General features: G+C 44.6%; 1 protein-coding gene across 1 annotated transcript in view; it reads right to left on the minus strand.

The window, feature by feature from the left end:
- LOC137435052 (disheveled-associated activator of morphogenesis 2) overlaps positions 1-26299 on the minus strand; it is a 320317-nt gene that overhangs the window by 215916 nt on the left and 78102 nt on the right. Inside the window, exon 2 of the mRNA XM_068128440.2 lies at positions 16773-17002. Coding sequence (XP_067984541.1) covers positions 16773-16964 — 192 coding nt within the window. The 5' untranslated portion in view covers positions 16965-17002. The remainder of the gene's footprint in view (positions 1-16772; positions 17003-26299) is intronic.

Raw genomic sequence — 26299 nt, forward strand, 5'->3', positions numbered from 1 at the left:
AATTTTTTTTTCTGAAAGTATTTCTTAATTTACTGCGGTCGTGCTGGCCAATCAGCCCAGACACACCAAGCTGGATCGAGGGCTAATTGGCGCCTTTACCCAGCTCAATTTCATTCCTCCTAAGTCGATTGAGTGACATGCGGGATTCCTACTCACACAGAACCACTCAAAATGGCGATTATAGAGCAGTTTGTCATGCTCGGTGGTGGAGAGGTTTGGATTTGAACACTAATCGTACCGCAAAATCTGTCCGTTATAGGACTTTATAAGTCTGTACGGCTTTGTAATCGTAGTGACTCGAAAAACTCAAACGAGTCAGTGCATTTTTATTATTTTTTTTTGGGATACTGAATCGAGGCTCGTGAAAGAGCTAACATTTCTTTCACAAACAAATCAACCAGACAAACAAAATATATAAAAAGAGGGAGCGGAAGACAAGATGGGGAGAGAAGGGGAAGCACACAAACACAACATTTGAGAGCAGGGAGAAGTGTGGGAGGGAGAGGGCTTGGGGGGAGGAGGCGTGGGAAGGGGGGGGGGGAGAGGTATAAAACACAAGGGGACCAAGGACTTCCAGGACAGAAGTTGGTATTTCAAAAAAAAAAAAAAACTGTAGGATTTTGGGTGAAATTAGCAGGGGTAGAAAAGATCAAGGTTTTGGATGGGGGCAGATAAGAGATGGTGGTGAACAGCTGTTTTAAAGACCTGGAGGGTGGAGTGGGATTGAAGAGAGTGAGGGAGTTTGTTCCAGAGGCGGGAGAAAAGAGGAATGAAGGAGTGAAGGTGAGCAGAAAGTCTTGATTTTGGCAGTTTAACCATAAGAGGGTTGCAGGCAGATCTTGTACGACCTGTAGGAATATTTGGGGGACAGAGCCCAGAGAGAGCTGAGGGGGGGCAAGGCCAGAGAGAAGTCGGTAGAAGACGGAAAGACCACCAACCTGCCTGCGGTGAGTGAGTGAAAGGCCCTTGGAGTTAGCTTCATCGCGGGAGATTCCAATGATTCTGAACGCTTTGGTTTCAACAGCGTGAAGACGAGCTAGGTGTGAGGCAGGAGCACCAGACCAGAGGGGAGAGCAGTATTCCATAGAGCTGCGGATGAAAGCCTTGTAAGTGGTGAGGAGCTCAGGTGTACCAAGGAAGGACTTCGCACGACGGAGGATGCCCAGTCGGCGACTGGCTTTGGAGGCCAGATTTGAAATGTGGTTTTCCCAGGAAAGATCATGGCAGATAGTGAGACCCAAAAGCTTGAGTGACAGAACTTCTTGGAGAGGATTATTCAGAAGGTGGATGGGAGGGTTGTCCAGTCGGTCTTTTCGGAGAGACATCGTAAGAGTGTGAGATTTGTCAGGATTGAAAGACATGTTCCACTTGTTTGCCCAGTCTGTGATTTTGTCCAGGTCTGCAGAGAGTGAGGAGGCTGCAGACTGCTGATCTGAGGGATGAGGAATGGAGCGACAGAGCGTAGATTCGTCAGCAAAGAGATAGAGAGGATTTTCAAGAGAGTCAGAGAGACTATATACATTATACATTCATACAATACAATTACAATTCATATCGACTAGCCGAAACCCGTGGAACATCCACGGAAGGGAGGATGTGGTGTATGGATAGAGTGTACCATTATGGATGGCATAGGGGATTTGCTTGGCCGAGTAAGAGTTAGGAAAAAAGATGAGAATGAAGAGTGCGTATATGAACAACGATCGCCGACACCGGCACAAATGCATGCTCTGGATTGTCCACTCAGTGGACGGCTTGCTTTCGCCTTCGCCTGTCCAATCAGCGGACGGCTTGCTTCGCCTTCGCCCAGCAGACGCCAATATGATGGCGTCGTAAGATGGCGTCGTATCGGCAGTTAATCGGATGCTTTTGGGCCCCAACGTCGGCTAATTCAGATTTTTCGAGTATGGCTGTATGTGATAAACAAAGAGCGCGGTTCGTAGATCGTAAATCCATTAGTGCCGTGGGCATCGGGTCACTGGGTGCGGCGTAAAAGGGATAACAAAGTCAAGTCCTTACGCTATTATTATATAGATACAATATACATTCATGTGTATATTCAAGAAAAGGGGTAGGAAGAACAGGGAACATGCAATCGATTTATTTACAGGTGCTGAAATACAAGCCCCGGATTTTGTACAGACTTAAGTAAACAAGCGTTATGCCTAGGTCCCCCGTCGGCGAAGTGATGTGAGTTGACAAAGTGGAAGACGCAAGGTGGCCATCTTGGATTTTGACGTGGCGACCCAATTTGTAATAGCGTTCTCCCTTATGCGGAGATACACCCACACATCAGATTAGAAGTTAGTAGTTCGTTTAGTTTTCAAGATATTTCGCTCACAAGGTTCAGACATATATATGGTGGTGGCCATCTTGGATTTTGACGTGGCGCCCCAATATTCAATAGCGTTCTTCCTTGCCAACCCCTGCTCTGCGGGGAAAAATGGCCTCTAAAGGTGGTTCCTTCTTATGCGTAGATACACCCACACACCAGATTAGAAGTTAGTAGTTCGTTTATTTTTCAAGATATTTCGCTCACAAGGTTCAGACATTCATGGCGTCAGACATACATGGTGGCGGCCATCTTGGATTTTGACGTTGGTTGCACCCACACACCAAATTAGAATTCGGCCCTTCGCTTACGCACGCACGTACGTACGCACGCATGCACTCACACACGCACGCACTCACACACGGACGGAAGGGAAAACCATAGTCCCCCTTTCGCTCCGTGGTGCGACGGTGGACAACTAATCCTTATGGGCCCTCAAGCACACCACAGTAGAACGAGCAGGATAAGGACAAGACAGAAATACATGCTACGCGCTGTATGGTGCTGTGGTGCTCTTTAAAAAGTGAACTGCTCGGGTAATAGAAGAGATTTCTTGTTGAGGCCTGGAGATGTGTGGGTTGGGGGGGGGTGGGAGGGGGTGGATTATTGTGGGGTGAGGCATGAGTGCTTGATTAATTAGATATAGGTAGTTTTCAACTCTTATTGTAGGGTTTAGGGAATTTTTACAAAAATTACTCAACGAAAGTTACTTGATAACATTCGATTATGACATTCAAAGTAAGTTACTTGATATCACTCGATTAAGACATTCAAAGTAAATGACTTGATATCACTTGATTAATGACGTTCAGCGTAGTGCAGTCAGAAAGTAAAGTACGACATGCACATTAAAAACGAAGCAGGAACGACATGCAAATTAAAATAAACAAGTCAGGAGACGAAGATGGTTCACGAGCGAGCGGTATTCTATGATAAAGGACGGACTATAACCGAAACAGGCCCGGACAGGCCAGGCCCGGAAATGTCAAAACGAAGGTTACTGACCTTGAAATGAGATATAAAATAATGTATAATCAGTTATGAGGTTAGTTAGCTGCACAATACCGAAAATTCGGCTCAATTCCGAAAACTTTGAAAATTTGACCTTTGTGACCTTCAAAGGTCAAAGGTCGAAGATTCTGAAATTTGTTGGAAAATTTGTATTTCATGATGTATGTGATAATACAGGGTCCGTCAGGGAGGTGTGACGATTTTCAGAAAACTCGTACACAGTTATTTTTGGTCGAATTTCAATTTTTGTTTTTTTTAAAGACTACATATATAATGCCATGTAATACACTAACAAAGACATTTTAAAAATGTAATTCATGTTTGAAAAATGACATCATCTAAATGGCGGCCGTTCTTGTCCAAGCATTCTTGCAGACCTGCGGAAAAGTTGTCCATAGACCTTTCAACCATGGCAAGTGGAATAGCTCGAATTTCTCTGGTGATGGCATCTGAAAGGGTCTCAAGAGTGCGTGGTTTTTCAATGTAAACCTTAGCTTTCAGGTAACCCCATAAAAAATAGTCACAGGGTGAAAGATCGGGCGATCGAGGGGGCCATTCCACATCCCCACGGATTGAAATGAGGTGCCCTGGAAAATGTTCTCTTAATAAGGCCATTGATTCTCTTGAGGTATGGCAAGTAGCCACATCTTGCTGAAACCAAAGTGTAGGGAGGTCAATGCGACGTCGTCTCAATTCAGGCAGTAAGAACTCGCGCAACATCGTAACATAACTTTGTGAGTTGACTGTCACAGTGCGTCCACCTTCCTTGAAAAAATAGAGCGTGAGCGTGCCGTACCGCTGACCAACGAGGGCTGGCCTTGACAGCTTGTCGAACCCTTTCGATGTTTTCCGGGGTCCTAACGGTTCGATCACCTCCCCGAGCTGCTCCCGGCCTCACAGATCTAGTTGTCCTGAAGTTTTTTTTACCCACTTCAACATTGTGTTTCGAGACGGAACGGCGCCACGTCGACTAACATTGAAGTGAGTACGAAATCTGCGCTGTGTAAGCACCACCGAACTACCCGTTTGAATAAACGTCTCAACAACAAAGACGCGATGTTCAATCGTCCACAGCTCCATAGCTACTGAAATGGCGCCTAACAACGAGTAACCAACAGCCATCACGCATGCGCTAGACCCCCCCACTTGCATTGTTATACCCAATTCAAACATGAATTACATTTTTTAAATGTCTTTGTTACAGTGTATTAAATGGCATTATATATGTAGTCTTTAAAAAAAAAAATTTGAAATTCGACTAAAAATAACTGTGTACGAGTTTTCTGAAAATCGTCACACCTCCCAGCCGGACCCTGTATAAGATCATGCACGACATTTCACCCTATCAGGAAGCGAACAATGTAATAAAACCATCAAAAATCGACTTTTCTAAATTTCGTGACCTTGTGACCTTGATCTCGGGGCGAAAATGAAAAATCGAGCTCCGTGGGGCTAGACACATGACATTGGCCTAACCAAATATCGAAACCCCTGTCAGATTCCATCAACTCCCTCAGAGAAGATGTAGCTTGAACTCGATTACCCCCCAAAAAGACATCTTTTTCGGGCGTCGCTCCCCCCACAATGAGCGCAATACGCCCACTCGAGGCAGGACAAAACTAGATCATGATATCATCCTCCCACCCAAGTTTCATCAAGATCGGATGATATCATCGGGTAGTTATGCTGCGGACAGAGAGACAGACACACACAGACAGACAGACACACACCCATGACGAATATAGTGGTCACTTTGTTTGATAACTCGTGAACCAAAAAAACCCATTTTATGCCACCCAACAAATTTAATGGATGTTAATTTACAATACAATAGTACCATAATATTATATTTATAGCCTTCACTTTACAATGGAATAATGACCTTTCATGGAGCAAATACGCTTCTCCTTCCGTTCTCATGGACGCAGCATATATGCTACCCCTTTAGACAGGTGGCAGAAAAAAGTGTGCTTACATGGCATATGGTGAAAAGTGTTTGTTACTTTATTCATTACGTAACAGCAAAAATGTGATAACCAGGAGTGAATAGAGCCAGGAGTGCCTGAACCGGCGACTCTTCAATTTCGAAAAAACATAACCTTCGTTGGCCTTCGGTGGCAAAGGTAAATATCGACATAGCTCTTCGACTTGTAAAAAAAAAAGAAAAAGTGAACATTTCTAAAATAAAAATTCCACTTTGACATTACGGGGTACTGTGTGTAGATCAGTGACAAAAAAAATCTCAATTTCATTCATTTTTAATTCAGGCTGTAACACAATAAAATGTGATAAAAGTCAAGGGGTGTGAATACTTTCAGAAGACACCTTATGTAATAGTCTCATGGAATTTCTGAAGAGGGAATTTGGTGAAAACATAATGAGGTAAATGTGTGAAGTCCCCTGGGAAACATAAAGATACGTTTGCAGTTTGCCATTTGCCAGCTTGTTACAGTACTAATTTACCACCCAGAGGATGGCATATTTTTAGCAGGTCTTAAAACCAGCCTACTTGTGTTTTGTGGAAGTCACTAGAGGAATTAAACTACTTTGGCCTCAGTACAGGTTTGGTAGGCCGATCATTTTCTCAGCAATGAACACATATTGGATAGATAGCAGAGGAGTGGATTTAAATCTCCATTCGGCCATTTTCACGCGCATACTTTCGTTAATGATGACATCTAGCACCAACAAGACACAGTCTTGTGGGTTCAATGACCACCTGAAATGTGCACCTTTATCTTACTTTTGGCTTCTTAACACACCAACTTTTAATTTTCAATTGACTGACTTTATATTTACATAGAACAGCTTCATACCTCAATGTGAGGGTTTCAAAAGCCACAGAAAGACTGATACGGGAAGAGGATGATAGCAATACTTTTGGACAGGTGTGCAAATGGTAAGAGGGAATCAAACCATCAGCCAAGTCTGTTTAGGCTTTTACAATCACACAGTTAGGCTATCTTATACATCACCTGCTCAACAAAGTGGGTCGCTTTTCTACTTGTCATTTTATCTTATCATAGCATTATGCAACTTTGTCAGAACTCAGAACAGCACTTGTTATAGGAGACCTTTCCTTGGTTATCTTAAAATAGATAACAAGGCCAATGGGAGAGTTAAACAACAAATGAATGCAAGGTGAGCAAAAAAAATGGCAAGGTAGGGAGAAACTCATTCCTGAAATCCTGAAATAGATATACAGACAAGGCAAAATCATGTAGAAAAGATCAGACTTGGAGGAAGAAGAAGAACACGTGTGTCAGAATTAAGCTTGCGTAATTGAAGGTAGACAATGCAGACAATCGAAGGTATGAAAGTTTTCAGATATTTTACTAGCTCTGAAATTTGAATTAAAATACAACTTGGCAGACAATGTAGATCTAAAGAAGTGAACCAGAAGTGCATCGTCGGAGGAAAGCATGTGGGCTAGTGCAGCTGGAGAGGGATGGATGGCAAAGACCTTAAAAATTGAGCAAGACCACATCTTCAGGGTTTCGGCCCATCTAACAACAGCCAGAGCAGAAGACCATGCATGACCACCAACCTGCCTGCAATGAGAGCGCAGCAGGCCCTGTGCCCAGGAATCCTACCGTTACATATCGATGATTCCCAAAGACGTTTTCTATATTAAATAAAAAGATTGTGAAGTTAAATGCTGGAGCTCAGACAGATTAGAGGGTAGTTGTCCATGTTTGATGAAAGTGTACATGGTCCACAATTGTTGATGAAAGTCATGTACAATATTGCCAATGTGGCTCTGCGGACGATGCTTCACGTGTTGTTTGTATGTGCTCTATGCAATTCAGCTCATGGTTGACAGTGAGATCAAGGAAACTGGTGAAAACTTGATTGTGGAGGAAGACATGGGGAAGTGAGCCAAGACTTCTTTCCTGTGAGAGATTGTGAGGATGTAAAAGTTATCTGGGATGAAGGTCATGTTCCAGGAAGTTCACCAGTTTATCTCACAGATACATATGATGTTAGCACATCACATATTTGAAAATAAAGTGAAAAATAAGATGAAGAATAAGAAATAAAACTTAAATTTTCCATTTTTAATTAAATAAAAAGATATAAAAATTTTAAAAAATTCTTGATAAGCGCAACATTGCCAAGATGACACAAAGTTGATCTTTCATTTCTCATTTACACGTCACTTTTAATTTGGTAGTCCATATAGAATATTGATGAATGGGAACCGCTAATTATTTATAGCCTACCAATTATATTAATTTCGTTTGAGTCAAAATAGTCAATAAAAGTCATACTTTGTTCTGGTTATATCGGAAGACTTGTGCAAGGGAGGTTCATGTATGACCGAGAACATTTACTTTAAAAAGGTGGACTATGCAGATGTATTATTTTTGAGAGAATGTCTTTCTAGTATTGGGAACCAATTTCCATAATCACATGTTTCTACTTTTATGCATCATGTGCTGATAATCAAGATGGAGAGCAAGTGAGAAGAAGAAGAGGATGGAGCAGCGGATTCGTTAGAAATTGCCGATCAACGAAAACTTCAAGCACATTTAAGTCTCAAGATGATTGACGATCCAGTATGCAGAATAAGGTGATGATTGATTGATTGTATTTGATGGGTGGAAGTCATTTAAAGATGGAGACAAAAGTGTGCAGAAAGAACCACGTGCAGCAACAGCTACCGCTTGGACCTATTCCGCAAACGTCAAGAGAAATGAGGATCTCCTTTTGACTGATTGAAGAGTTTCTGTTTGTTATAGCAGTTCAGAAGTGAACACTAGTGTAGTTCGTGTTGAGCTTAACATTCATGGAGTTAGTTCAAGTTGGTCCATTAGTTCATGGGGACCGCAAGGCTAACCCCCGCTCTAGCAGGGAAAATGGCCTTAAAATGCATTTTGTTTGTTGTTGTTGAGTTAGTTCAGCCAAGGATGAGTGAAGCAAGGTCGAGGTCGTTTATTACTGATTAAAGTAAAAAAACACCCTGCAACCCATGCCTACAGAAAACAGACTTTTTCGAACACTGGCCGCATTTTCCATCCAATCATTATGCAACCTTGTTTAAATAATTCTCCATGGGAAGGCGCTCCCATGCTGAAAGTTTTTGTGTCAATCGCTCAAGCAGTTATGGAGAAAACAAATATAAAAACGAATGAAGGGGAAAAAATGAGGGTGGAAGAAATAAAAGTGAGGGCCACGGCCGACGTTCCACAACTTGCTCAAGGATAGTTGTGGATGCCAATTACTAGTTCGTAGTTATAGTTATAAACAAAAGTGAAATTTGAAAACACATTGTATTATCTTGAACATTTTGTTCAAACAGGAGACAAGAGGGGTTGACAGAGGGAAGCACACCAACAGTATCGTATGGAACAGGGACATCAGGAGAACTGTGGAAGAGAGAGGGCTGGGACAGTGTACATGTGATAAGCAAGATGGACACTACAGGGTGTTACGGATTCGTCACTTCCGCTGTTGTGGTTTTCATCCACTTGGGACACTTCTGGTTCTGTGTATTATTATTATCATTGTTTAAGTGAAATGGCCATCAGTATTATCAAAATGTAAAAGGGTTAACTTTAAATGAAACAGGAAACCGGATCGGGGACCGGAACACGGAGAAGAAGAAGAAGGCGAGGGGCGTGGCGAGTGAAGCCGGAGAAGAAGCGAGTAGCTTCCAGCTCCGTAGCGAGCGGGGTCGAATGAAAGTCGCGAGTGAACTTTGAATTTCCTGGGAAGGAGTCCTGCGATAGGTGTTATCGCTGGGGAATTGAAAAACCTGCGTGGTCAGGTTTGGGCGTTGCGATTCTGAAGAATCATCGCCGGGTCGTGTCGGCTCAAGTAAGAGCCGTCGGCCATTTTGACACTCGAGCTTTGTTCATCAAAAGGTCTTGGCTACGCGTCAGTTTTTCACCATCCTGTCGTCTGTCGGGGATGTGTGCGCAACGCTGAGTTTGGAGATTAAGTTGCGGTTTGCCTACTGAACAGTGAATGTTCATACCTGGAGGGCGCCTTTGGGATTTCCCATTCTGCCGCGAGTTTGCCTTTGGTTTTGGACCACGTGACTTTTGCATCGCTTCGGCCGCCTTCGCCTGAGAGCTGCTTCGGCGGTGCGACTGCCTTTGCCATCCGCACGGGATTCTGGTCTCGTTTGGACATTGTTCTAGCGATCGCTGGAGCGAGTCAACTTCGTCTCGAGGACGGGAATATAGAGACATTGGGGAAGGTTTTTCCACTCACTTGGAACACCGTGAGTTATCCTAAGCTAGTTGATGGTACCATCATAAGATGTATTGAGTGTACTTTTGATTGCCATTTGTTGTACCGTTATTCTTGTGTGATTTTTAATACAATATTTGGTTGTTGATAATCATTGGTGTGGTTTCACTATTGATTTCTGACACAGAATAACATATTTTTCTGCCGTGGCTCCTCTTGGGGCTCGGAGGTACATCGTGACCAGGGGGTCGGGGAGGAGCACGTAACAAGGGACTTTCAGGAAAGAAAACAGGGAATTTGAAGGAGGTGGATTTGGGATGGATTAACGGGGGTAGAAATGATCATGGTTTCGGATGGAAAAGCGAAGAGATGGTGGTGAACAGCTGTTTTGAAGACCTGGCGGGAGGAGTGAGATTTAAGAGAGTGTGGGGGTTTGTTCCAAAGGCGGGAGAAAAGAGGAATGAAAGGGTGAAGGTGAACAGAGTGTCTTGAATATGGCAGTTTCACCAGAAGAGGGTTGCTGGCAGAGCTTGTACATCCTGAAGAAATATTTGGGGGACAAAGCACAGACAGAGCAGGGGAGCTAGGCCGGAGAGGAGTAGGTAGAATACAGAAAGTATCCATGGAATACAGAAAGTTTTCCTATGGTATCCATGGAAATCTCCATGCATGGCTTGCGGACTTCCTCTCTGGTCGTAGTCAACGTGTGGCCCTGAATGGATTTCTCTCATCTCCCCTTCCTGTTCAGGCTGGAGTTCCCCAAGGAAGTGTGCTGGGCCCTGTGCTTTTTCTGGTCTTTATCAATGATCTCTCTGACTCTCTGGAAAATCCTCTCTATCTCTTTGCTGATGACTCCACTCTCTGCCGCTCCATTCCTCTTCCCTCAGATCGGCAGTCTGCAGCCTCCTCACTCTCTGAAGACCTGGACAAAATCACAGACTGGTCAAACAAGTGGAACATGTCTTTCAATCCTGACAAATCTCACTCTCTTACTATGTCTCTCCGAAAAGATCGACTGGACAACCCTCCCATCTACTTTCTCAACAATCCTCTCCAAGAAGTTCTGTCACTCAAGCTTTTGGGTCTCACTATCTGCCATGATCTTTCTTGGGAAAACCACATTTCCAAGCTGGCCTCCAAAGCCAGTCGCCGACTGGGCATCCTCCGTCGTGCGAAGTCCTTCCTCGGCACACCTGAGCTCCTCACCACATACAAGGCTTTCATCCGCAGCTCAATGGAATACTGTTCTCCCCTATGGGCTGGTGCTCCTGCCTCACACCTGGCTCGGCTTCACGCTGTTGAATCCAAAGCTTTCAAAATCATTGGAATCTCCCGCGATGAAGCTATCTCTGAGGGCCTTTCACTCACTCACCGCAGGCAGGTAGGTGGCCTTTCTGTCTTCTACCGACTCCTCTCCGGCCTTGCTCCCCCAGCTCTCTCTGTGCTCTGTCCCCCAAATATTCCTACAGGTCGCACAAGATCTGCCAGCAACCCTCTGATGGTTAAACTGCCGAAATCTCGGCTCTCTGCTCACCTTCACTCTTTCATTCCTCTTTTCTCCCGCCTGTGGAACAAACTCCCACACTCCCTTCAATCCCTCTCCTCCCTCCAGGTCTTTAAAACAGCTGTTCACCACCATCTCTTATCTTCCCCCATCCATAACCTTGATCTTTTCTACCCCCACTAATTCACCCCAGATCCACCTTGTTTGAAATTCCAACTTCTTTCCTGGAAATCCTGGCAGTGTCCATATGTTTATACCTCTCCCACCCCCCCCCCCCCCCCTTTCACATGCCTCCCCCCCTTCACATGCCTCCCCCCCAAAGCCCTCTCCCTCCCACAGATCTCTCGATGTCTCCATGTCTCTCGGTCCCTGCTCTCAAATGTTGTGTTTGTGTCCTTCCCCCTCTCTCCCCATCTTGTCTACCGCTCCCGATGTTATTTGTTTTATGTGTCTGTTTGTCTTTCTGTGTGATTAATGTTCGCTCTTTCACGAGCCTCGATCTTGTATACAAAAAAAAAAAAAAAAAAAAAAAAAAAGACCACCAACCTGCCTGCAGTGAGTGAGTGAAAGGCCCTCACAATCAGCTTCATCGTGGGAGATTCCAATGATTCTGAAAGCTTTGGTTTCAACAGCGTGAAGCTGAGCTTAGGTGTGAGGCAGGAGCACCAGCCCAGAGGGGAGAGCAGTATTCCATTGAGCTGCGGATGAAAGCCTTGTATGTGGTGAGGAGCTTAGGTGTGCCAGGGAAGGACTTCGCACGACGGAGGATGCCAAGTCGGCGACTGCCTTTGGAGGCCAGCTTGGAAATGTGGTTTTCCCAGGAAAGATCATGGCAGATAGTGAGACCCAAAAGCTTGAGTGACAGAACTTCTTGGAGAGGATTATTCAGAAAGTGGATTGGGGAAGGAGGGGGGATAGGATATCCAGATACGGTATATTATACTTGTACTATATAATAAATCAAGAATCCCGACACTGTATATTATACTGAATGAATGAATGAATGAATGATCGTTTTAAGGCCATTTTTCCCCGCTAGAGCAGGGGTTAGCCTTGCGGGTCCCATGACAATCATGGTTCCCTGTTTGAGGCAATGTTTTATGGCCGGATGCCCTTCCTGACGCCAACCCTTGCTCACGTTCTTACGATGCGCAGAGATACGGTGTACCTATTCTAAATCGGGGTACACACCGTGATCATTCATTCCAGCAAGCTGGTACTCAATTTGCCGACCTCAGAAGGATGACAGGCTGAGTCAACCCCCCTGGCGTTAATTCAGCGATCGACCGGGATTCGAACCCAGGATCCTAGGATCCCAAGCCGGCACCCTAACCGCTAAGCCAACACCAGGCCTGAATACTGAATAAAAATCCAGAATTGAACAATCACCCCCAAAACAAAAAAAATGAATGCTCAAAAATGCATATTTTGAAAGTAAAAAAAATTGTTGTGAAGTCAGGAGAATTTTCTACCTTTATTACATGGCTCAAACAACTATCAAATACACAATGATATAACGTGTATTTATAACAAGTTATAACTGGGTCTTTTTTCTTTTCTTGAAGAGGAGGGTTTGATGTGACCTATTATTTAGGGGGTAGAGGTGTAGGAGGGTAGTGATGGATATTGAAGGGAATATATGTATGGGGTGGAGGGGGAGCGAGTGGTTGGGTATCTGCTGGGTATTGCAGTCTGCAACACAACACAGTCTGCACTGTATATTATACTGGTACTATATAATAAATGAAAATCCTGATACTGTATATTATACTGGTACTATATAATAAATCAAGAATCCCGACACTGTATATTATACTGGTACTATGTAATAAATCAAGAATCCCGATACTGCATATTATACTGGTGCTATATAATAAATCAGGAATCCCGATACTGTATATTATACTGGTCCTATATAATAAATCAATAATCCACATACTGTATATTATACTGGTACGATATAATAAATCAAGAATACCGATACTGCATATTATACTGGTACTATATAATAAATCAGGAATCCCGATACTGTATATTATATTGGTAGTATGTAATCAATCAAGAGTCCTGATACTGTACATTATATTAGAAGTATATAATCGATCAAGAATCCCAATACTGTACATTATATTGGTCGTATATAATCGATCAAGAATCATGATACTGTACATTATATTGGTAGTATGAAATCGATCAATAATCCCAATACTGTGCATTATAATGGTAGTGTATAATCGATCAAGAATCCCAATACTGCAAATTATATTGGTAGTATGTAATCGATCAAGAATCCTGATACTGTACACAAAAAATACAAACACTGCAGGAACCTCAACGGTGCATTATAATGGTAGTATATAGAAAGAACATAGACAAAACTAGGATAATGAAACTAATTTGAAGGACATTCATTTCGTCGAGTTATAAACATTTACAGAGGAAATATTTACCAAGAGTTTGTTTTACATTTTTCAGTTGTGCGAACCCATTCAATCGTGAAATGGTTTAAGCAGGCAGGTAGGTGGTCTTTCTGTCTTCTACCGACTCCTCTCCGGCCTTGCACCCCCAGCTCTCTCTGTGCTCTGTCCCCCAAATATTCCTACAGGTCGCACAAGATCTGCCAGCAACCCTCTGATGGTTAAACTGCCGAAATCTCGGCTCTCTGCTCACCTTCACTCTTTCATTCCTCTTTTCTCCCGCCTCTGGAACAAACTCCCACACTCCCTTCAATCCCTCTCCTCCCTCCAGGTCTTTAAAACAGCTGTTCACCACCATCTCTTATCTTCCCCCATCCAAAACCTTGATCTTTTCTACCCCCGCTAATTCACCCCAGATCCACCTTGTTTGAAATTCCAACTTCTTTCCTGGAAGTCCTGGCAGTGTCCATATGTTTTATACCTCTCCCACCGCCCCCTTCCCATGCCCGCCCCCCCCCCAAAGCCCTCGCCCTCTCTCAGATCTCTCGATGTCTCCATGTCTCTCGGTCCCTGCTCTCAAATGTTGTGTTTGTGTCCTTCCCCCTCTCTCCCCATCTTGTCTACCGCTCCCGATGTTATATGTTTTATGTGTCGGTTTGTCTTTCTGTGTGATTAATGTTCGCTCTTTCACGAGCCTCGATCTTGTATACAAAAAAAAAAAAAAAAAAAAAAAAAAAAAAGCCTATAAGCAAGTGAAGAAGCTGAAATAGCGAAATAGCTCAATCTTAAAACAGCCAAATCAGAGTCCTGCGAGTTATCGCAACCTTCACATTTACAGTTGTTCAAAGTTATAAAAAGTACCAGACTTCAGCCAAGTTGTAACTAATCTATGGCTTAAGGTATAAACCTCGTATCTGATGTACAATTGAATTGCACAAGAGTTTTGCTTTTAGGCTGTAGCTGCACTTTTAGTTTGTGCTCTCAAGTCTAATATATTTTTACAAAACCCAAATGTCCAATCCACGTTACAAATAAGTGTTAGTTCCACATACACAACAGCTCTAACATGTATAATAATTGTTAGTTCCAGGTCCACATACATCACCTATTACATTGCACATACTCCATCACTTGAATGGACAAAATACAACATGGAAATCACGGCTCTGCCATGCCATAATAACTGAGAGTTCAACACACAACATAATTGTTTGCATACTAAACATCTGTTGATAAGAGTTGAACAATACATCTGTGATCCAACACAAACTAAACTAGAACGGCACCCGGTAGAGTGCATACCTCCACCAGGCTGAACAGTTTACGTTTTGTATCCCACTAATAGGCCGGATCTGCTCACCTGAACCAAAATCGAATTGGCTTGGTCTCGTTGTCTAACCAACTCATGTTGTCATTTAACCAACTCATCCACCAAATTGTCATAATCCATCCATAATTTTTTGAAATATCGTGCCATATATCATTTTGGCCCCATCTCTCAATGGTGAAGAATCACTTTGAAAATTCTCATGTCCAGATCCGGATCTTTACCAAAATCTAATCATTTTTTCCTTGTCGCACACCAAACCTGTCCACCAAAGTTCATCCAAATCTGTCCACAACTTTTTGGAATATCCTGCTCACAGACAAGCAAAAAAAAAAAAAAAAAACATACAGGGGCAAAAACATAACCTACATCCACCTTTGGTGGTGGCTGCAACGAGGAGCAGGTGAAAACTAAACATACTCCCGGTAAGCTGCCTTTTGGGTGGTACACACAGGTACAGCCCCTAGTTAACAAGAAACAAGATAAGAGGAGCCTCACAAGTATCGTAGACATGCCAAGTTACTGAGATGGTTGCCAGGGCAACATAATCCGCCAATCACCACGATGATCCAATCAGTTTGAGACCCATGTCATGGGAATTAGATATCTTCAATATATGAATGAATATGAATGATCGTTTTGAGGCCATTTTTCCCCGCTAGAGCAGGGGTTAGCCTTGCGGACCCCATGACCTCATGGTTCCCTTTTTGAGGCAGTTTTTATGGCCGGATGCCCTTCCTGACGCATCTTCAATATGAAAGATAAATGTTCAATGGTTTTTGAAATATCGCAGACACAAAGGTACATGGACTGATCATCGGTCAGTTATTCGGACGATCTCATTTTAATGTCCCCCATTTCCGACCATGTTGGAGGGGCAGGGGTAATTTAGAGCGGCACTCGGTGGAGCGCATACCTCCACCACTCTGAACAGTTTACGTTTTGTATCCCACTTATGGGTCGGATCTGAATCCAGACCTGAACCAAAATCTAATCGGCTTGTTCTCATCACTTAATCAACTCGTCCACAACTTTTTGAGACATCCTGTTTACAGACAGAGACAGCTACGCATGAAAACATAACCTCTGTCCACCTTCAGTGGCGGAGGTAACTGAACTAGACTAAATTAAAGGTGATCGCTCAGTTAACATTGTCCTGAAAAGTCTATGCGCCAGAGTTCTCTCAAGGTCAATCACTGACTATTACATCATGCTGCAGACTTTATGTTCACCTCTTGTAGCACTGGATTAAACTAGAACGGCACTCAATCGAGAGCATTCCTCCGCCTGGTTGGCCATATCACTCAATGGTGAAGAATCACTTTAAAAATTATACGAGCTGGATCCAGATCCGGATCTTCACCAAAATTGAATCGAATCGTCCTTGTCAGACACCCAACCGGTCCACCAAGTTTTGTCCAAATCCGTCCACAACTTTTTGAGATATCCTGCTATGTATCGTTTTTGTCCCCATCTCCCCAATGGTGATGAATCACTTTTAAATTCTAGTAGCTGGATCCGAATCCGGATCTTCACCAAAATCTAATCATTTCGTCCTTGTTACATACACTACATCTCGGCCAAATTTCGTCCGAATCCATCCACAACTTTTTGAGATATTTTGTTCATGGACAAACGGACAAATGGACAAACAGACAGGGGTGAAAACATAACCTCCATCCACCTTTGGTGGCGGAGGTAATAAAAGCCTTTTGCTTATAACATGTGAATAACACTTTCAGCACGTCACCCCAAGAGCAAAATGTGACGTCAGTTTGATGCTCCGAAAAGCATTGCGAAGATGCAGAACACTGGAAACCCACCGGCAGATATGGGAAATATGATGCACTGCTCATTTTCACGATATATCGTAGGAACAGAAACATTTCACAATAGATTTACGATCATGAATAACAAATATAGCAAGACATCAAAATTGCCTCACCAGCAGAAAACAGTCTGACCGACCGGTGCGAGGCTTACCACAAGCTCGGTGAAGCGCGCGTCCAGTTCCTCCGCCGAAGGCATCGGAAGATAGGCCTCGAGGGGATGTATCGAAGCGACCTGATCCAGTTGTAGACCGTGTGTGATGTGAGGCGACGCGGTACGCTGGCAGCTCTCGAAGCAGCACAGGAAGCACCACAGGCCTCGGCTGCGCTTGCGCGGCGCCATCATTGTGCTTGAAGCCCTTCAGCGGGAATTGTTCATAGCAACTGCGTTCACATACAGCACAGGAAACATCAGTCACAGTTCACAAAGAAAATAGAAAGAACAAGTCGTCACAGACACAAATTTAAATAAAATGATAACCTCTTAGGTCACAGCAAATAGTCGGACAGATCTTGTGTCTGTGCACGGCAAATGTCATTTGCTTCTACCCCACAAAGCAGGTGACGGATATGGTGAATGCCTTGTCCAATTATTCTGTGCAGCTTACGGTAGTGTTCAAATATTCCAGTCACACCATTGCCTCATCCAGGTTGAATGTTCAGTCACACTATGAAATGTAGAATGCTGGGAGGAAGAAAATCCGGCCTTCACGTTTCAAACAAATAGCTCCCTTGCGCCGAGAGGATTTTGACAAGTGCGCGTTTTTACGAGGTTCATGGTGGCTAAGAGGCACTGCGCTTCTTGAAACGTGCCAGAGTACAAACTCGAGCCAAGCTCGTCAAAGAGCGAGCTTTTGGTGCGGCAGAAAAACGAGCCCCTTGCCAGGTTTTGAGGAAAGGCTCGGCGGAACAGCGTACAACGAGAACAGGAACAAGTTCGCTCAAAACCGACGTCTTATAAACGGATGATCAAAAAAACCACTGCGTCTGAAACCAAATGAGCCGTGTGATGAAAAGCAACGGGCTTTGCACGGCTGCATTTACAACAATCTCGGACAAACGATAACCAAGCAATGCGACAGTCTCTGACAGCTGATAGCTGAGAAAAACATATTTTTTGAAAATATTTAGAATGCTTAGAGCACTCAACCAGGCCTCAGGAGAGCCTGCACTGGAACATTTAGCTCCTTCCCAGAAAGTGCCTCTCATTGTGATAAACATGCAACAGAAACCTTTATCTAAGGACATTGTGGGGGCATTGTCAGCTCACATAATGCTGTCCTTGAAAGATGGTAGAAAAATAAAATTTAGAAAGATGTCACAACTGAAAATAAGAGGAAACAGGATAAGTAAACATTGAAGAGATCGGAAGGATAACTTAGAGGTGCTGTGTGTGCCCTTGCTTCTGAGCTATTTAGCCTGGGTTCAAATCTCGTCCCAGATGTAAATCGTCATCCTGATGTTCCGGAGACAAGTCGATGCATCAATGTGTGCACCGTTCCTCGGATGGACGTTAGTGCAGAGGACCAGATTGCCGGAACTAGTCATTGGACGAAGTGAATAATTGCTCACAAGGATGAAGTGTTGAAGAAAAAGTATCACAGAGAATGGAAGGGAAAGAAAGGCATGGAGGTGGACGGACTTTAGATACAATGGCAACAATTTAAGTTTTTGAAATGGAAACAAAGCACTTGGTTACCTTTCAATAAATCAGTATTTGAGAGGGAAGGCTGAAAAGGCAGTTGGGCAGCTTATGCTCCCCGTGTAACCTTTTTTCATGCCTTCAATGGTTTTTGACCAGAAACCGAAATGCCCACAATTAAACGTTCATCAGTGTGCACATAAGATGCAGGAAACTTTTTGAAAGATGCTACTGATAATACAGTCCTTAGGAATATCAAAATACTGGCCAAGCACATGATATAAATGCAAACCTTTACTAACCTTTGGGCCTAAAACGTGATCCTTTGACGATGCGATGACTACAGAGTATTAGGTTTTCACATTTCTATAAACTGATGATACAAAGTCTGTAAAGCTTCCTCCATGACAATCACTTACCATTTGCATGTGGAACGTGTAAACAAGCAAAATGTTACATTGCGGAAATGCCACACAGCAGGCACGCTTACAGGAAGAAAGCTTGTGAGATCATACGTGTGTCATTACCTCCACCACCGAAGGTGGACAGAGGTTATGTTTTCACCCCTCTGTTTGTCTGTCTGTGAACAGGATATCTCAAAATGTTGTGGATGGATTCAGACGAATGTTAGTGTACAGGGTGGGTGTGCGACAAGGACGAATTGATTAGATGTTGGTGAAGATCTGGATCCGGCCACGATAATTTTTTAATGTGATTCTTCAGCATTGAAAGATAGGGCCTAAATTATACATATAACACGATATCTCAAAAAGTTGTGGATGGATTCAGACGAATGTTAGTGTACAGGGTGGGTGTGTGACAAGAGAAAATTGATTCAATTTTGCTGAAAATCCAAATCAGGATCCATATCTAGGAAGTTTTTAATTTTTAAGTGATTCTTCACCATTGATACACGAGGCCTAAACGAGATATACAGTAGCATGATGTTTCAAAAAGTTATGAACGTGTTATGACAAAACTCGGTGGACGAGTTGGCGAGGTGATGATAACAAGCCGATTCGATTTTGGTTCAGGTCGGGATCAGATCCAACCTATCAGTGGAATACAAAATGTAAACTCGTCAGCCTGGCGTCGGTATGCGCTCTACCGAGTGCCATTTTAGTTTAAGATGCAAACATTCTGGCCGCACAAAATATCCCAGAGAATCAAATGAAAAAGAAAGGCAGAAGATGAATAATTTTTTTTCTTTTTTAAAGAAGGTAGGTAGACAGACGGGCAAACATATTTTTCCATGAGGAAGGTCAGACAGATAGACGGGTATCTGAAAATACAGATGGGCTCATAATCATATGCACTCGGCACAATAGCAAATGGAGAAACCTGCATTCCATTCATATTCCATGCATACATGACGGTTAACTCGCAGCATATGCAGCGGTTGGCTTTATCATCCCCGTGGCCGTCAGTTGATACAGCACGAGGGCAAATTGAAAGACGGAAGCAGCTGCTGTTGGCAGAGACCCCAGCAGCAAGCGGCGTTTGAGCTGAACGTGGGTATGATGTGGCCTTCTCAGCACAAGTGCCATCATTTGATGGCAACCCTTGTGGCAATGTCCAAATTTCATTGCTTTCCACTGTTCCATTGAAATCCCAGTACAACTCACTGTGTAGTAGATCCAGCCTTTCAGGCACCGACTCATTTAATCTTCGTCCAATTTCCAACAAGGCAAGGCCTTCATCATGTGTCCCTCTCTCTCTCTTTCTAATCCTCCGTTGTCAAACTCGTCCATGAGCCTTGATCTCCAAATCCCCCAAAAAACTCAATGAAAGCCTCAATGTCAATCTCAAAATAATAAATGACTTCAATGACATGGCGAAGAAATAATAAGAACACAAGGTAGGTTTTGTATCAGTTTCAAACACGGGAAAGTACACGTGGCAACATTTTTTGACCACATTATACAAGTCCCGTAAAGAAAACAGCTAACGCTATGTTTGACAAAAACAAGCTTTTATTTTCACCAAATCCTTGTGCTCGGTCTACGGCTCACACTCGACTGATGTAAGGATTTGATGGAAACAAAAGGCTCTTTCACAAAAGTACGAGACGCGCACTGTACGTGCACGGAAACGGACGTCAAAATGTAATAAGTACAAATGTTCAATAAAAGACGGCAGGATCGATCAGATGACACCCATCGACATCATAAACAATCGGCACAACTTCTCAGGATTAATTCAGGATCTTGAATCTAAACTCCGTCCAAGGATTTTGAGGAAACAGCCTGAGTTTTGGCCAAGTGTCATGAGTCAATCACCTGAAATGTAGGGCTGGCAAGCAAGCTCAATGCAACTCAATCATTTTAATCATTTATTTACAAACAGTCACAGGCAATGGAACTCGAATCGAAACAGCATTAAATCTGTCATCTCAATCAATAAATAGTCAAGTCAGACATGAGGGAATGCACCAATAGAATATGTGCTCGGAGACTTATACCGGAAATTGAAGTGAAATAGTGGAGAAAATGCAAAAAAAATGAAAAAGAAAACTGCAGATAAAGGAAATAAAAGGACAGATACATTCAAAGTACACCTCCCCCATGCCAAATAAATAAATAGCATCCAGTGTGCAACATCGCCGTGGCACGGCGCCCGGCGATACCACCGTGCAGCACATAGAGACGGTATTGGGAGGGAGAGGTGTACAATAAATTGATTGATTAATTGCATAATTAAAATCAATAAATAGTAATCGTAAAATAATTTCTTAATCAATTGGCTAATATCATACCTCAACCACCAGTGTTTCATTCGAAACTGTAACTTTTTGAAAATTAAATAAGTTATTCAGAGAAAAAAAAATTAATTGATTAATCAATAAATAATAAATCGATTAATTAATTTATAAATAAATCAAAAATATATTTTATAGCCACATCACTTGGTTACTGTCGGGTCCAAATATCCGCTTCCTAGCTCAAAAGGTGCCTGAGATATTGCCCAGATGAGAAAGAAAATAATAAGTGATTAATAATGAAAATAAATAAATAATAATAGTAAAATAATTAAATTATTAATCAATTGGCTAATAGAATACCGAAACCACCACAATTTCATCCGAATCTGCAACTTCAAAAAAAGAATTAAGAAATTAATCAAATAATTTAATAACTAATCGATTAATTGATTAATCAGTACATCAAAAACAGCCTTTACAGCCAAATCACTTGGTCATTGTCATGTCCAAATATCAGCTTCCTAGCTCAAAAGGTGCCTGAGCTAATGCCCAGAAGAGAAAGGAAATAAATAAGTCCTTAATTAATCGATCATAATTAAGTAACTAATCAATTAATTGAATGATGGCAAAAACATGACAATCATGGTTCCCAGTTTGAGGCAATGTTTTTATGGCCGGATGCCCTTCCTGATCCCAACACTTAGTCGCCTCTTATGATGCGCAGGGATACAGTGTACCTATTCTAGATCGGGGTACACACCGGGATCGTTCATCCCAGCAAGCTGGTACTCAATTTGCCGACCTCGGAAGGATGACGGGCTGAGTCAACCCCCCTGGCGTTAATTCAACGATCGACCGGCGATTCTAAGTCAGGATCCTCGGATCCCAAGCCTGCGCCCCAACCGCTAAGCCAACACCAGGCTTGAAACTAATGAATTAATCAAAAAACAAAAAATACTGTTTTTGTCAAAGTACTTGCTCACGATTGTGCCAAAATGTCAGCTTCCTAGCTCAAAGGATAGCTGAGATATCGACAGGCCAAACAAACAAGAAAGAAAATGAGAAAGAAAGTAGAGTGAAAACTGAGTACTCCCTTTCAGCGCACGTCATCGCCGGGCCCCCTTCGGTGCCCGGCGATGACGTCATGCAGCGCCTGGAGATGGCATAGGAAATGAGTGGTGTACAAAAAGCAAAAGAAGACAAATACAGTGATGCAGAAGCATATATGATGTCAAAAGGCCAAGAGAAAAAGTGTGGGACTGTTCACTAAAGTATGTAAACAATACGTGCACAGGTTCATTTCTGAGGCACAGCATAGACACACATATATATATATATATATATATATATATATATATATATATATATATATATATATATATATATGTGAGAAACCCCCCGGTGAAACCACCTTTGTTCTCACCCAAATGAGTGCCCCGCCCACCACTGACGTAACCTCCTGGGAGCCTCACGCGATTGGGAGGCGAGTCGGGACGTGATTGGTGGAGGGTCAGAGAGCGCGGCCGCCATCTCATGATACGGACGCAGCTCGGAGGTTCGAGGCCTCGAGGCGAGGGAACTTTCGTTACGCCTCACGACAGCGAGTTGTGCTGATCGTTTATAGTTATGGATTGTACGAGTGAGTGATTCCGGAAGAGAACGAGTGATTCCCGGAGATCGTAGATTGGAACTGTGAGTCCTATATTGCCTGCTTCGTGTTGGAGCTCCTGGCCGACCGTTCCTGGCGGCCTTGTGTGGTATTCGATCCTGGTATCCTTCGAGTCCCGGAGCTCGTCGATTGGAGCCGCGAGGATCTTACCTGCGTCTTGTTGGAGCGTCTGTGGCCGACCGTTCCTGCAGGCTTGTGCAGCCTATTCCATTTGTTACCTTTCATGGTTTTTGTGATCGAGCCAATAAAGCATCGTGCCTTACCCCTAGAAGGCCGATTAAAACACAATTGTGTTGATTACGTCTCTTTTGTCCACTCCGTGGATTACTTGAAGCCCGGACATTCACGTCCGTATTCCGTGCTGGGAACATTTACCAGGCGGGATCGCGACAAATGGGTTGCTCGTCCTAGGATCATTCAAGTAAGAGCCATTCGATTGAGACGGGAATTCTGCAGTGGATGACATCTTCTGGCATCTGTTCATCGCCTTCTCACCAGCGGACGCCGTCTGGGAGGAACTTTCTCGCCGTAGGACGCTGTCTTGGGCAGAGAAGTGAATAGCCTCGGATCCCTCCAAACAACCGACAAAGAATAAGCGAATAGCCTCGGATCCCTCCAAACAACCGAAAAAAAAAAAAAACGTGAGTATTTGTACGTGGTATTTTTCTCATTGGCAATTTGATGTGCGGGTGATATTGCGTAGTTGTGTCGTATTTCCCCAACAGAGCGTTGTGTTTGAGCGTTGTGTTTGAGGTTGTGTTTTGTGCCTGGTCGTATGATAACTCGTAGCCAAGCTATGTCGACCAGGGAAGTGAGAGTTCAACCTGATCATGTTGACAGTCACGTGGGTGGCGAGGTGAGCGACGCAAGCAGCCTTGACCCGGGCACTCAACCCGAGATGTTAGGAAGCGATCCCATCATGACTAAATGCATGCGTTCGCCCTTCTGGACCGGGCTGACTCCGGTTCAACAACTTGACATGTATAACAGGGAGAATGACAGGGCAGAGGCAGAGCGTGCGGCAGCAGCAGAGAGAGAGCGTGCAGCAGCAGAGAGAGAGCATGCGGCAGCAGAGGGAGAGCGTGCGGCAGCAGCAGAGAGAGAGCGTGCAGCAGCAGAGGGAGAGCGTGCGGCAGCAGAGAGAGAGCATGCGGCAGCAGAGAGAGAGCGTGCGGCAGCAGCAGAGGGAGAGCGTGCGGCAGCAGCGAGAGAGCATGCGGCAGCAGAGAGAGAGCATGCGGCAGCAGAAGCTGAACGCGTCAGAGAGCATGAGTTGCGAATGTTGACTGAACGACTGCGGGCAGAGGGGTCTGCTGCAAGAGTCCCGGAAACTGTTCATGTTCGTTTGCCGGACTGGACGGGAGACACGAAGCCAGAAGCGTATCTGGAGATGGCGGAGAAGTTGTTGGCTGCCGGTGGCATTGATGAGAGCTTGTGGGTCGGCCATCTTGTGAGCCATCTATCTGAGAAGGCGAGGGAGGTATATGCGAGGATGGCAACCGAGGACGCAAACAAATACAGGGCATTGAAGGCCGAGATTTTGAATGCCTATGCGGTGTCCGCATGTATTTATAGGAGAAATTTTTTCAGCTGGACTCGTGAGTCCAGTCAAACCTATGAGGAACATTCGCGGGCCTTGTTGGAACAGCTGCAGAGATGGTTCAAGGGGAGCAAGGTGGAGTTACCTCAAGCGGTTGCGGAACTCCTGGTGCGTTACCGTATCGATCAACAGCTTCCGCCTGACTTAGCATTGTTTCTTGTCGACAAAGACACTGTTTCCTTGGCAGACTGCGTCAACCTTATTGATAAACATGTTTTGGCGTGCAAAATGCTGCAAGTCACGCAGTCGCTTCGTAAGACGGAGGAGTCTGCGATCAAGACCGCCCCCCGTCTGCCCGGCGGCTGGATCGAGGGGAAGGGTTCTCCGATGACCTCCACTGGGGGCGCTCGCGAGCCGCAGACCAGGGCAGGGCCCTGGTGCGATTTCTGCAAACGCGTGGGGCACGGTGAAAACCGCTGTTTCTCTAATCCCGCCAGTCCGGCCTACCGAGGCAACCCTCCTGTTAAGTCGGAGGGAGATCAGTGGAACTCATCCGCCGGGCCCTCGCACACGACGGTGGCATCGGTGACCGAGGTCACTGCCACCGGGGCTAATTCCATTCATCCACTGCATCAGGAGTATTCAGGGACAGCCTTAGTGGGTGGCCCCGATTCGATGCTGAAGTTTGAGACCAAATACCTTCGGGATACTGGGGCGACACGGTGTGTTCTCCGGGTGGGGGTAGTTCCGGCCTCTCAGATGCGTTATACCGGCGAGTATACCCTCCTTCGGGGCATTGACCGGGTTCTTGGCCGGTACCCCCTTGCCCTCCTCGAGGTCCGGAGTGACATTTTTAAGGGTCCAGTGACCTGTGTGGTAGTACCCTACTACCCTATACCCGGGGTCTCCTTGCTGATTGGCAATGATGCCATAGCCAGGGAGGAGTCATTGACTCTGACCTGTGGGGGGGTCCCTAGAGCCCAGAGTAAACAGGCGGAGAGAGTGGCGGAGTCAGACATATCTTCACTCTGGCCCGAGGAGCCTAGCGCCTCGACTCCAGTTTCCGACGGTGACGTTGCGTCAGCTGAAGTCCACCCGAGCCTCCCGTCAAGCCAACCTCAGGTGCCGTGCTCCTCAGGGACCGCTCCCGCCATGTCGCGATTCAGCAGGAACGCTAATGCTAAGGTATATGTGGGAAACCTGGGCAATGGAGCAGCGAGAGCCGAGCTAGGGAGGGTCTTCGGGCATTACGGACCACTCCGCAACGTATGGGTTGCTCGGAACCCACCTGGATTCGCAGTTGTTGAGTTTGAAGATCCACGAGATGCTGAAGATTCGGTCAGAGCCCTTGATGGAAGGTTAATTTGCGGATCGCGGGTGTGCGTCGAGATGTCGAATGGCATGTCGCGGCGGCCTCGTTTCAGACGCCCTTTGGTCCGCAGGCCGTTCGACCCGAAAGATCGATGTTACCAGTGCGGTGAAAGGGGTCATTACGCATATGACTGTCGTTCTCGACACCGGAGGAGAACCCGCCGCTCTAGGTCTCGGTCCGTTTCCCTCCTGTAAATGTTTCCCCACCTTGAGTTTGGCTCCCTTGTTTCTCTATTGTGCTTTGGGTGAAGTGTAACTCTTGTGGGGTAGATGTTAATGGGGTGTATGGTGTTTAATATTGTGTGTGAAAAAAAAAAAAAAAAACTGGTTCATTGTTTACCCTGTTAACGCCTGTTAATTGCCTGTTGCGTTAATAAGTGCGTTATTGTTGCGTTATTGTGTTGCGCCATTGCGTTGCGTTGTATTGTTGCGTTGTTTCGTTATTGTTGTTAACAAGTGTTAGTAATTGTTAATTGCGTTAATTGCCTGTTAGCAATTCCCGCCATCATCTTGCCATGTGATTTGCACCTACTACAAATACTGGTTTTAAAAACGCCGTCTATTCGACGGGGTTTTTACTTAGGGGGGGAGGACTGTGAGAAACCCCCCGGTGAAACCACCTTTGTTCTCACCCAAATGAGTGCCCCGCCCACCACTGACGTAACCTCCTGGGAGCCTCACGCGATTGGGAGGCGAGTCGGGACGTGATTGGTGGAGGGTCAGAGAGCGCGGCCGCCATCTCATGATACGGACGCAGC

Source organism: Myxine glutinosa, chromosome 9 (assembly GCF_964187855.1).
Source record: "Myxine glutinosa chromosome 9, kmMyxGlut1.1, whole genome shotgun sequence".
NCBI classification, from domain to species: Eukaryota; Metazoa; Chordata; class Myxini; order Myxiniformes; family Myxinidae; genus Myxine; species Myxine glutinosa.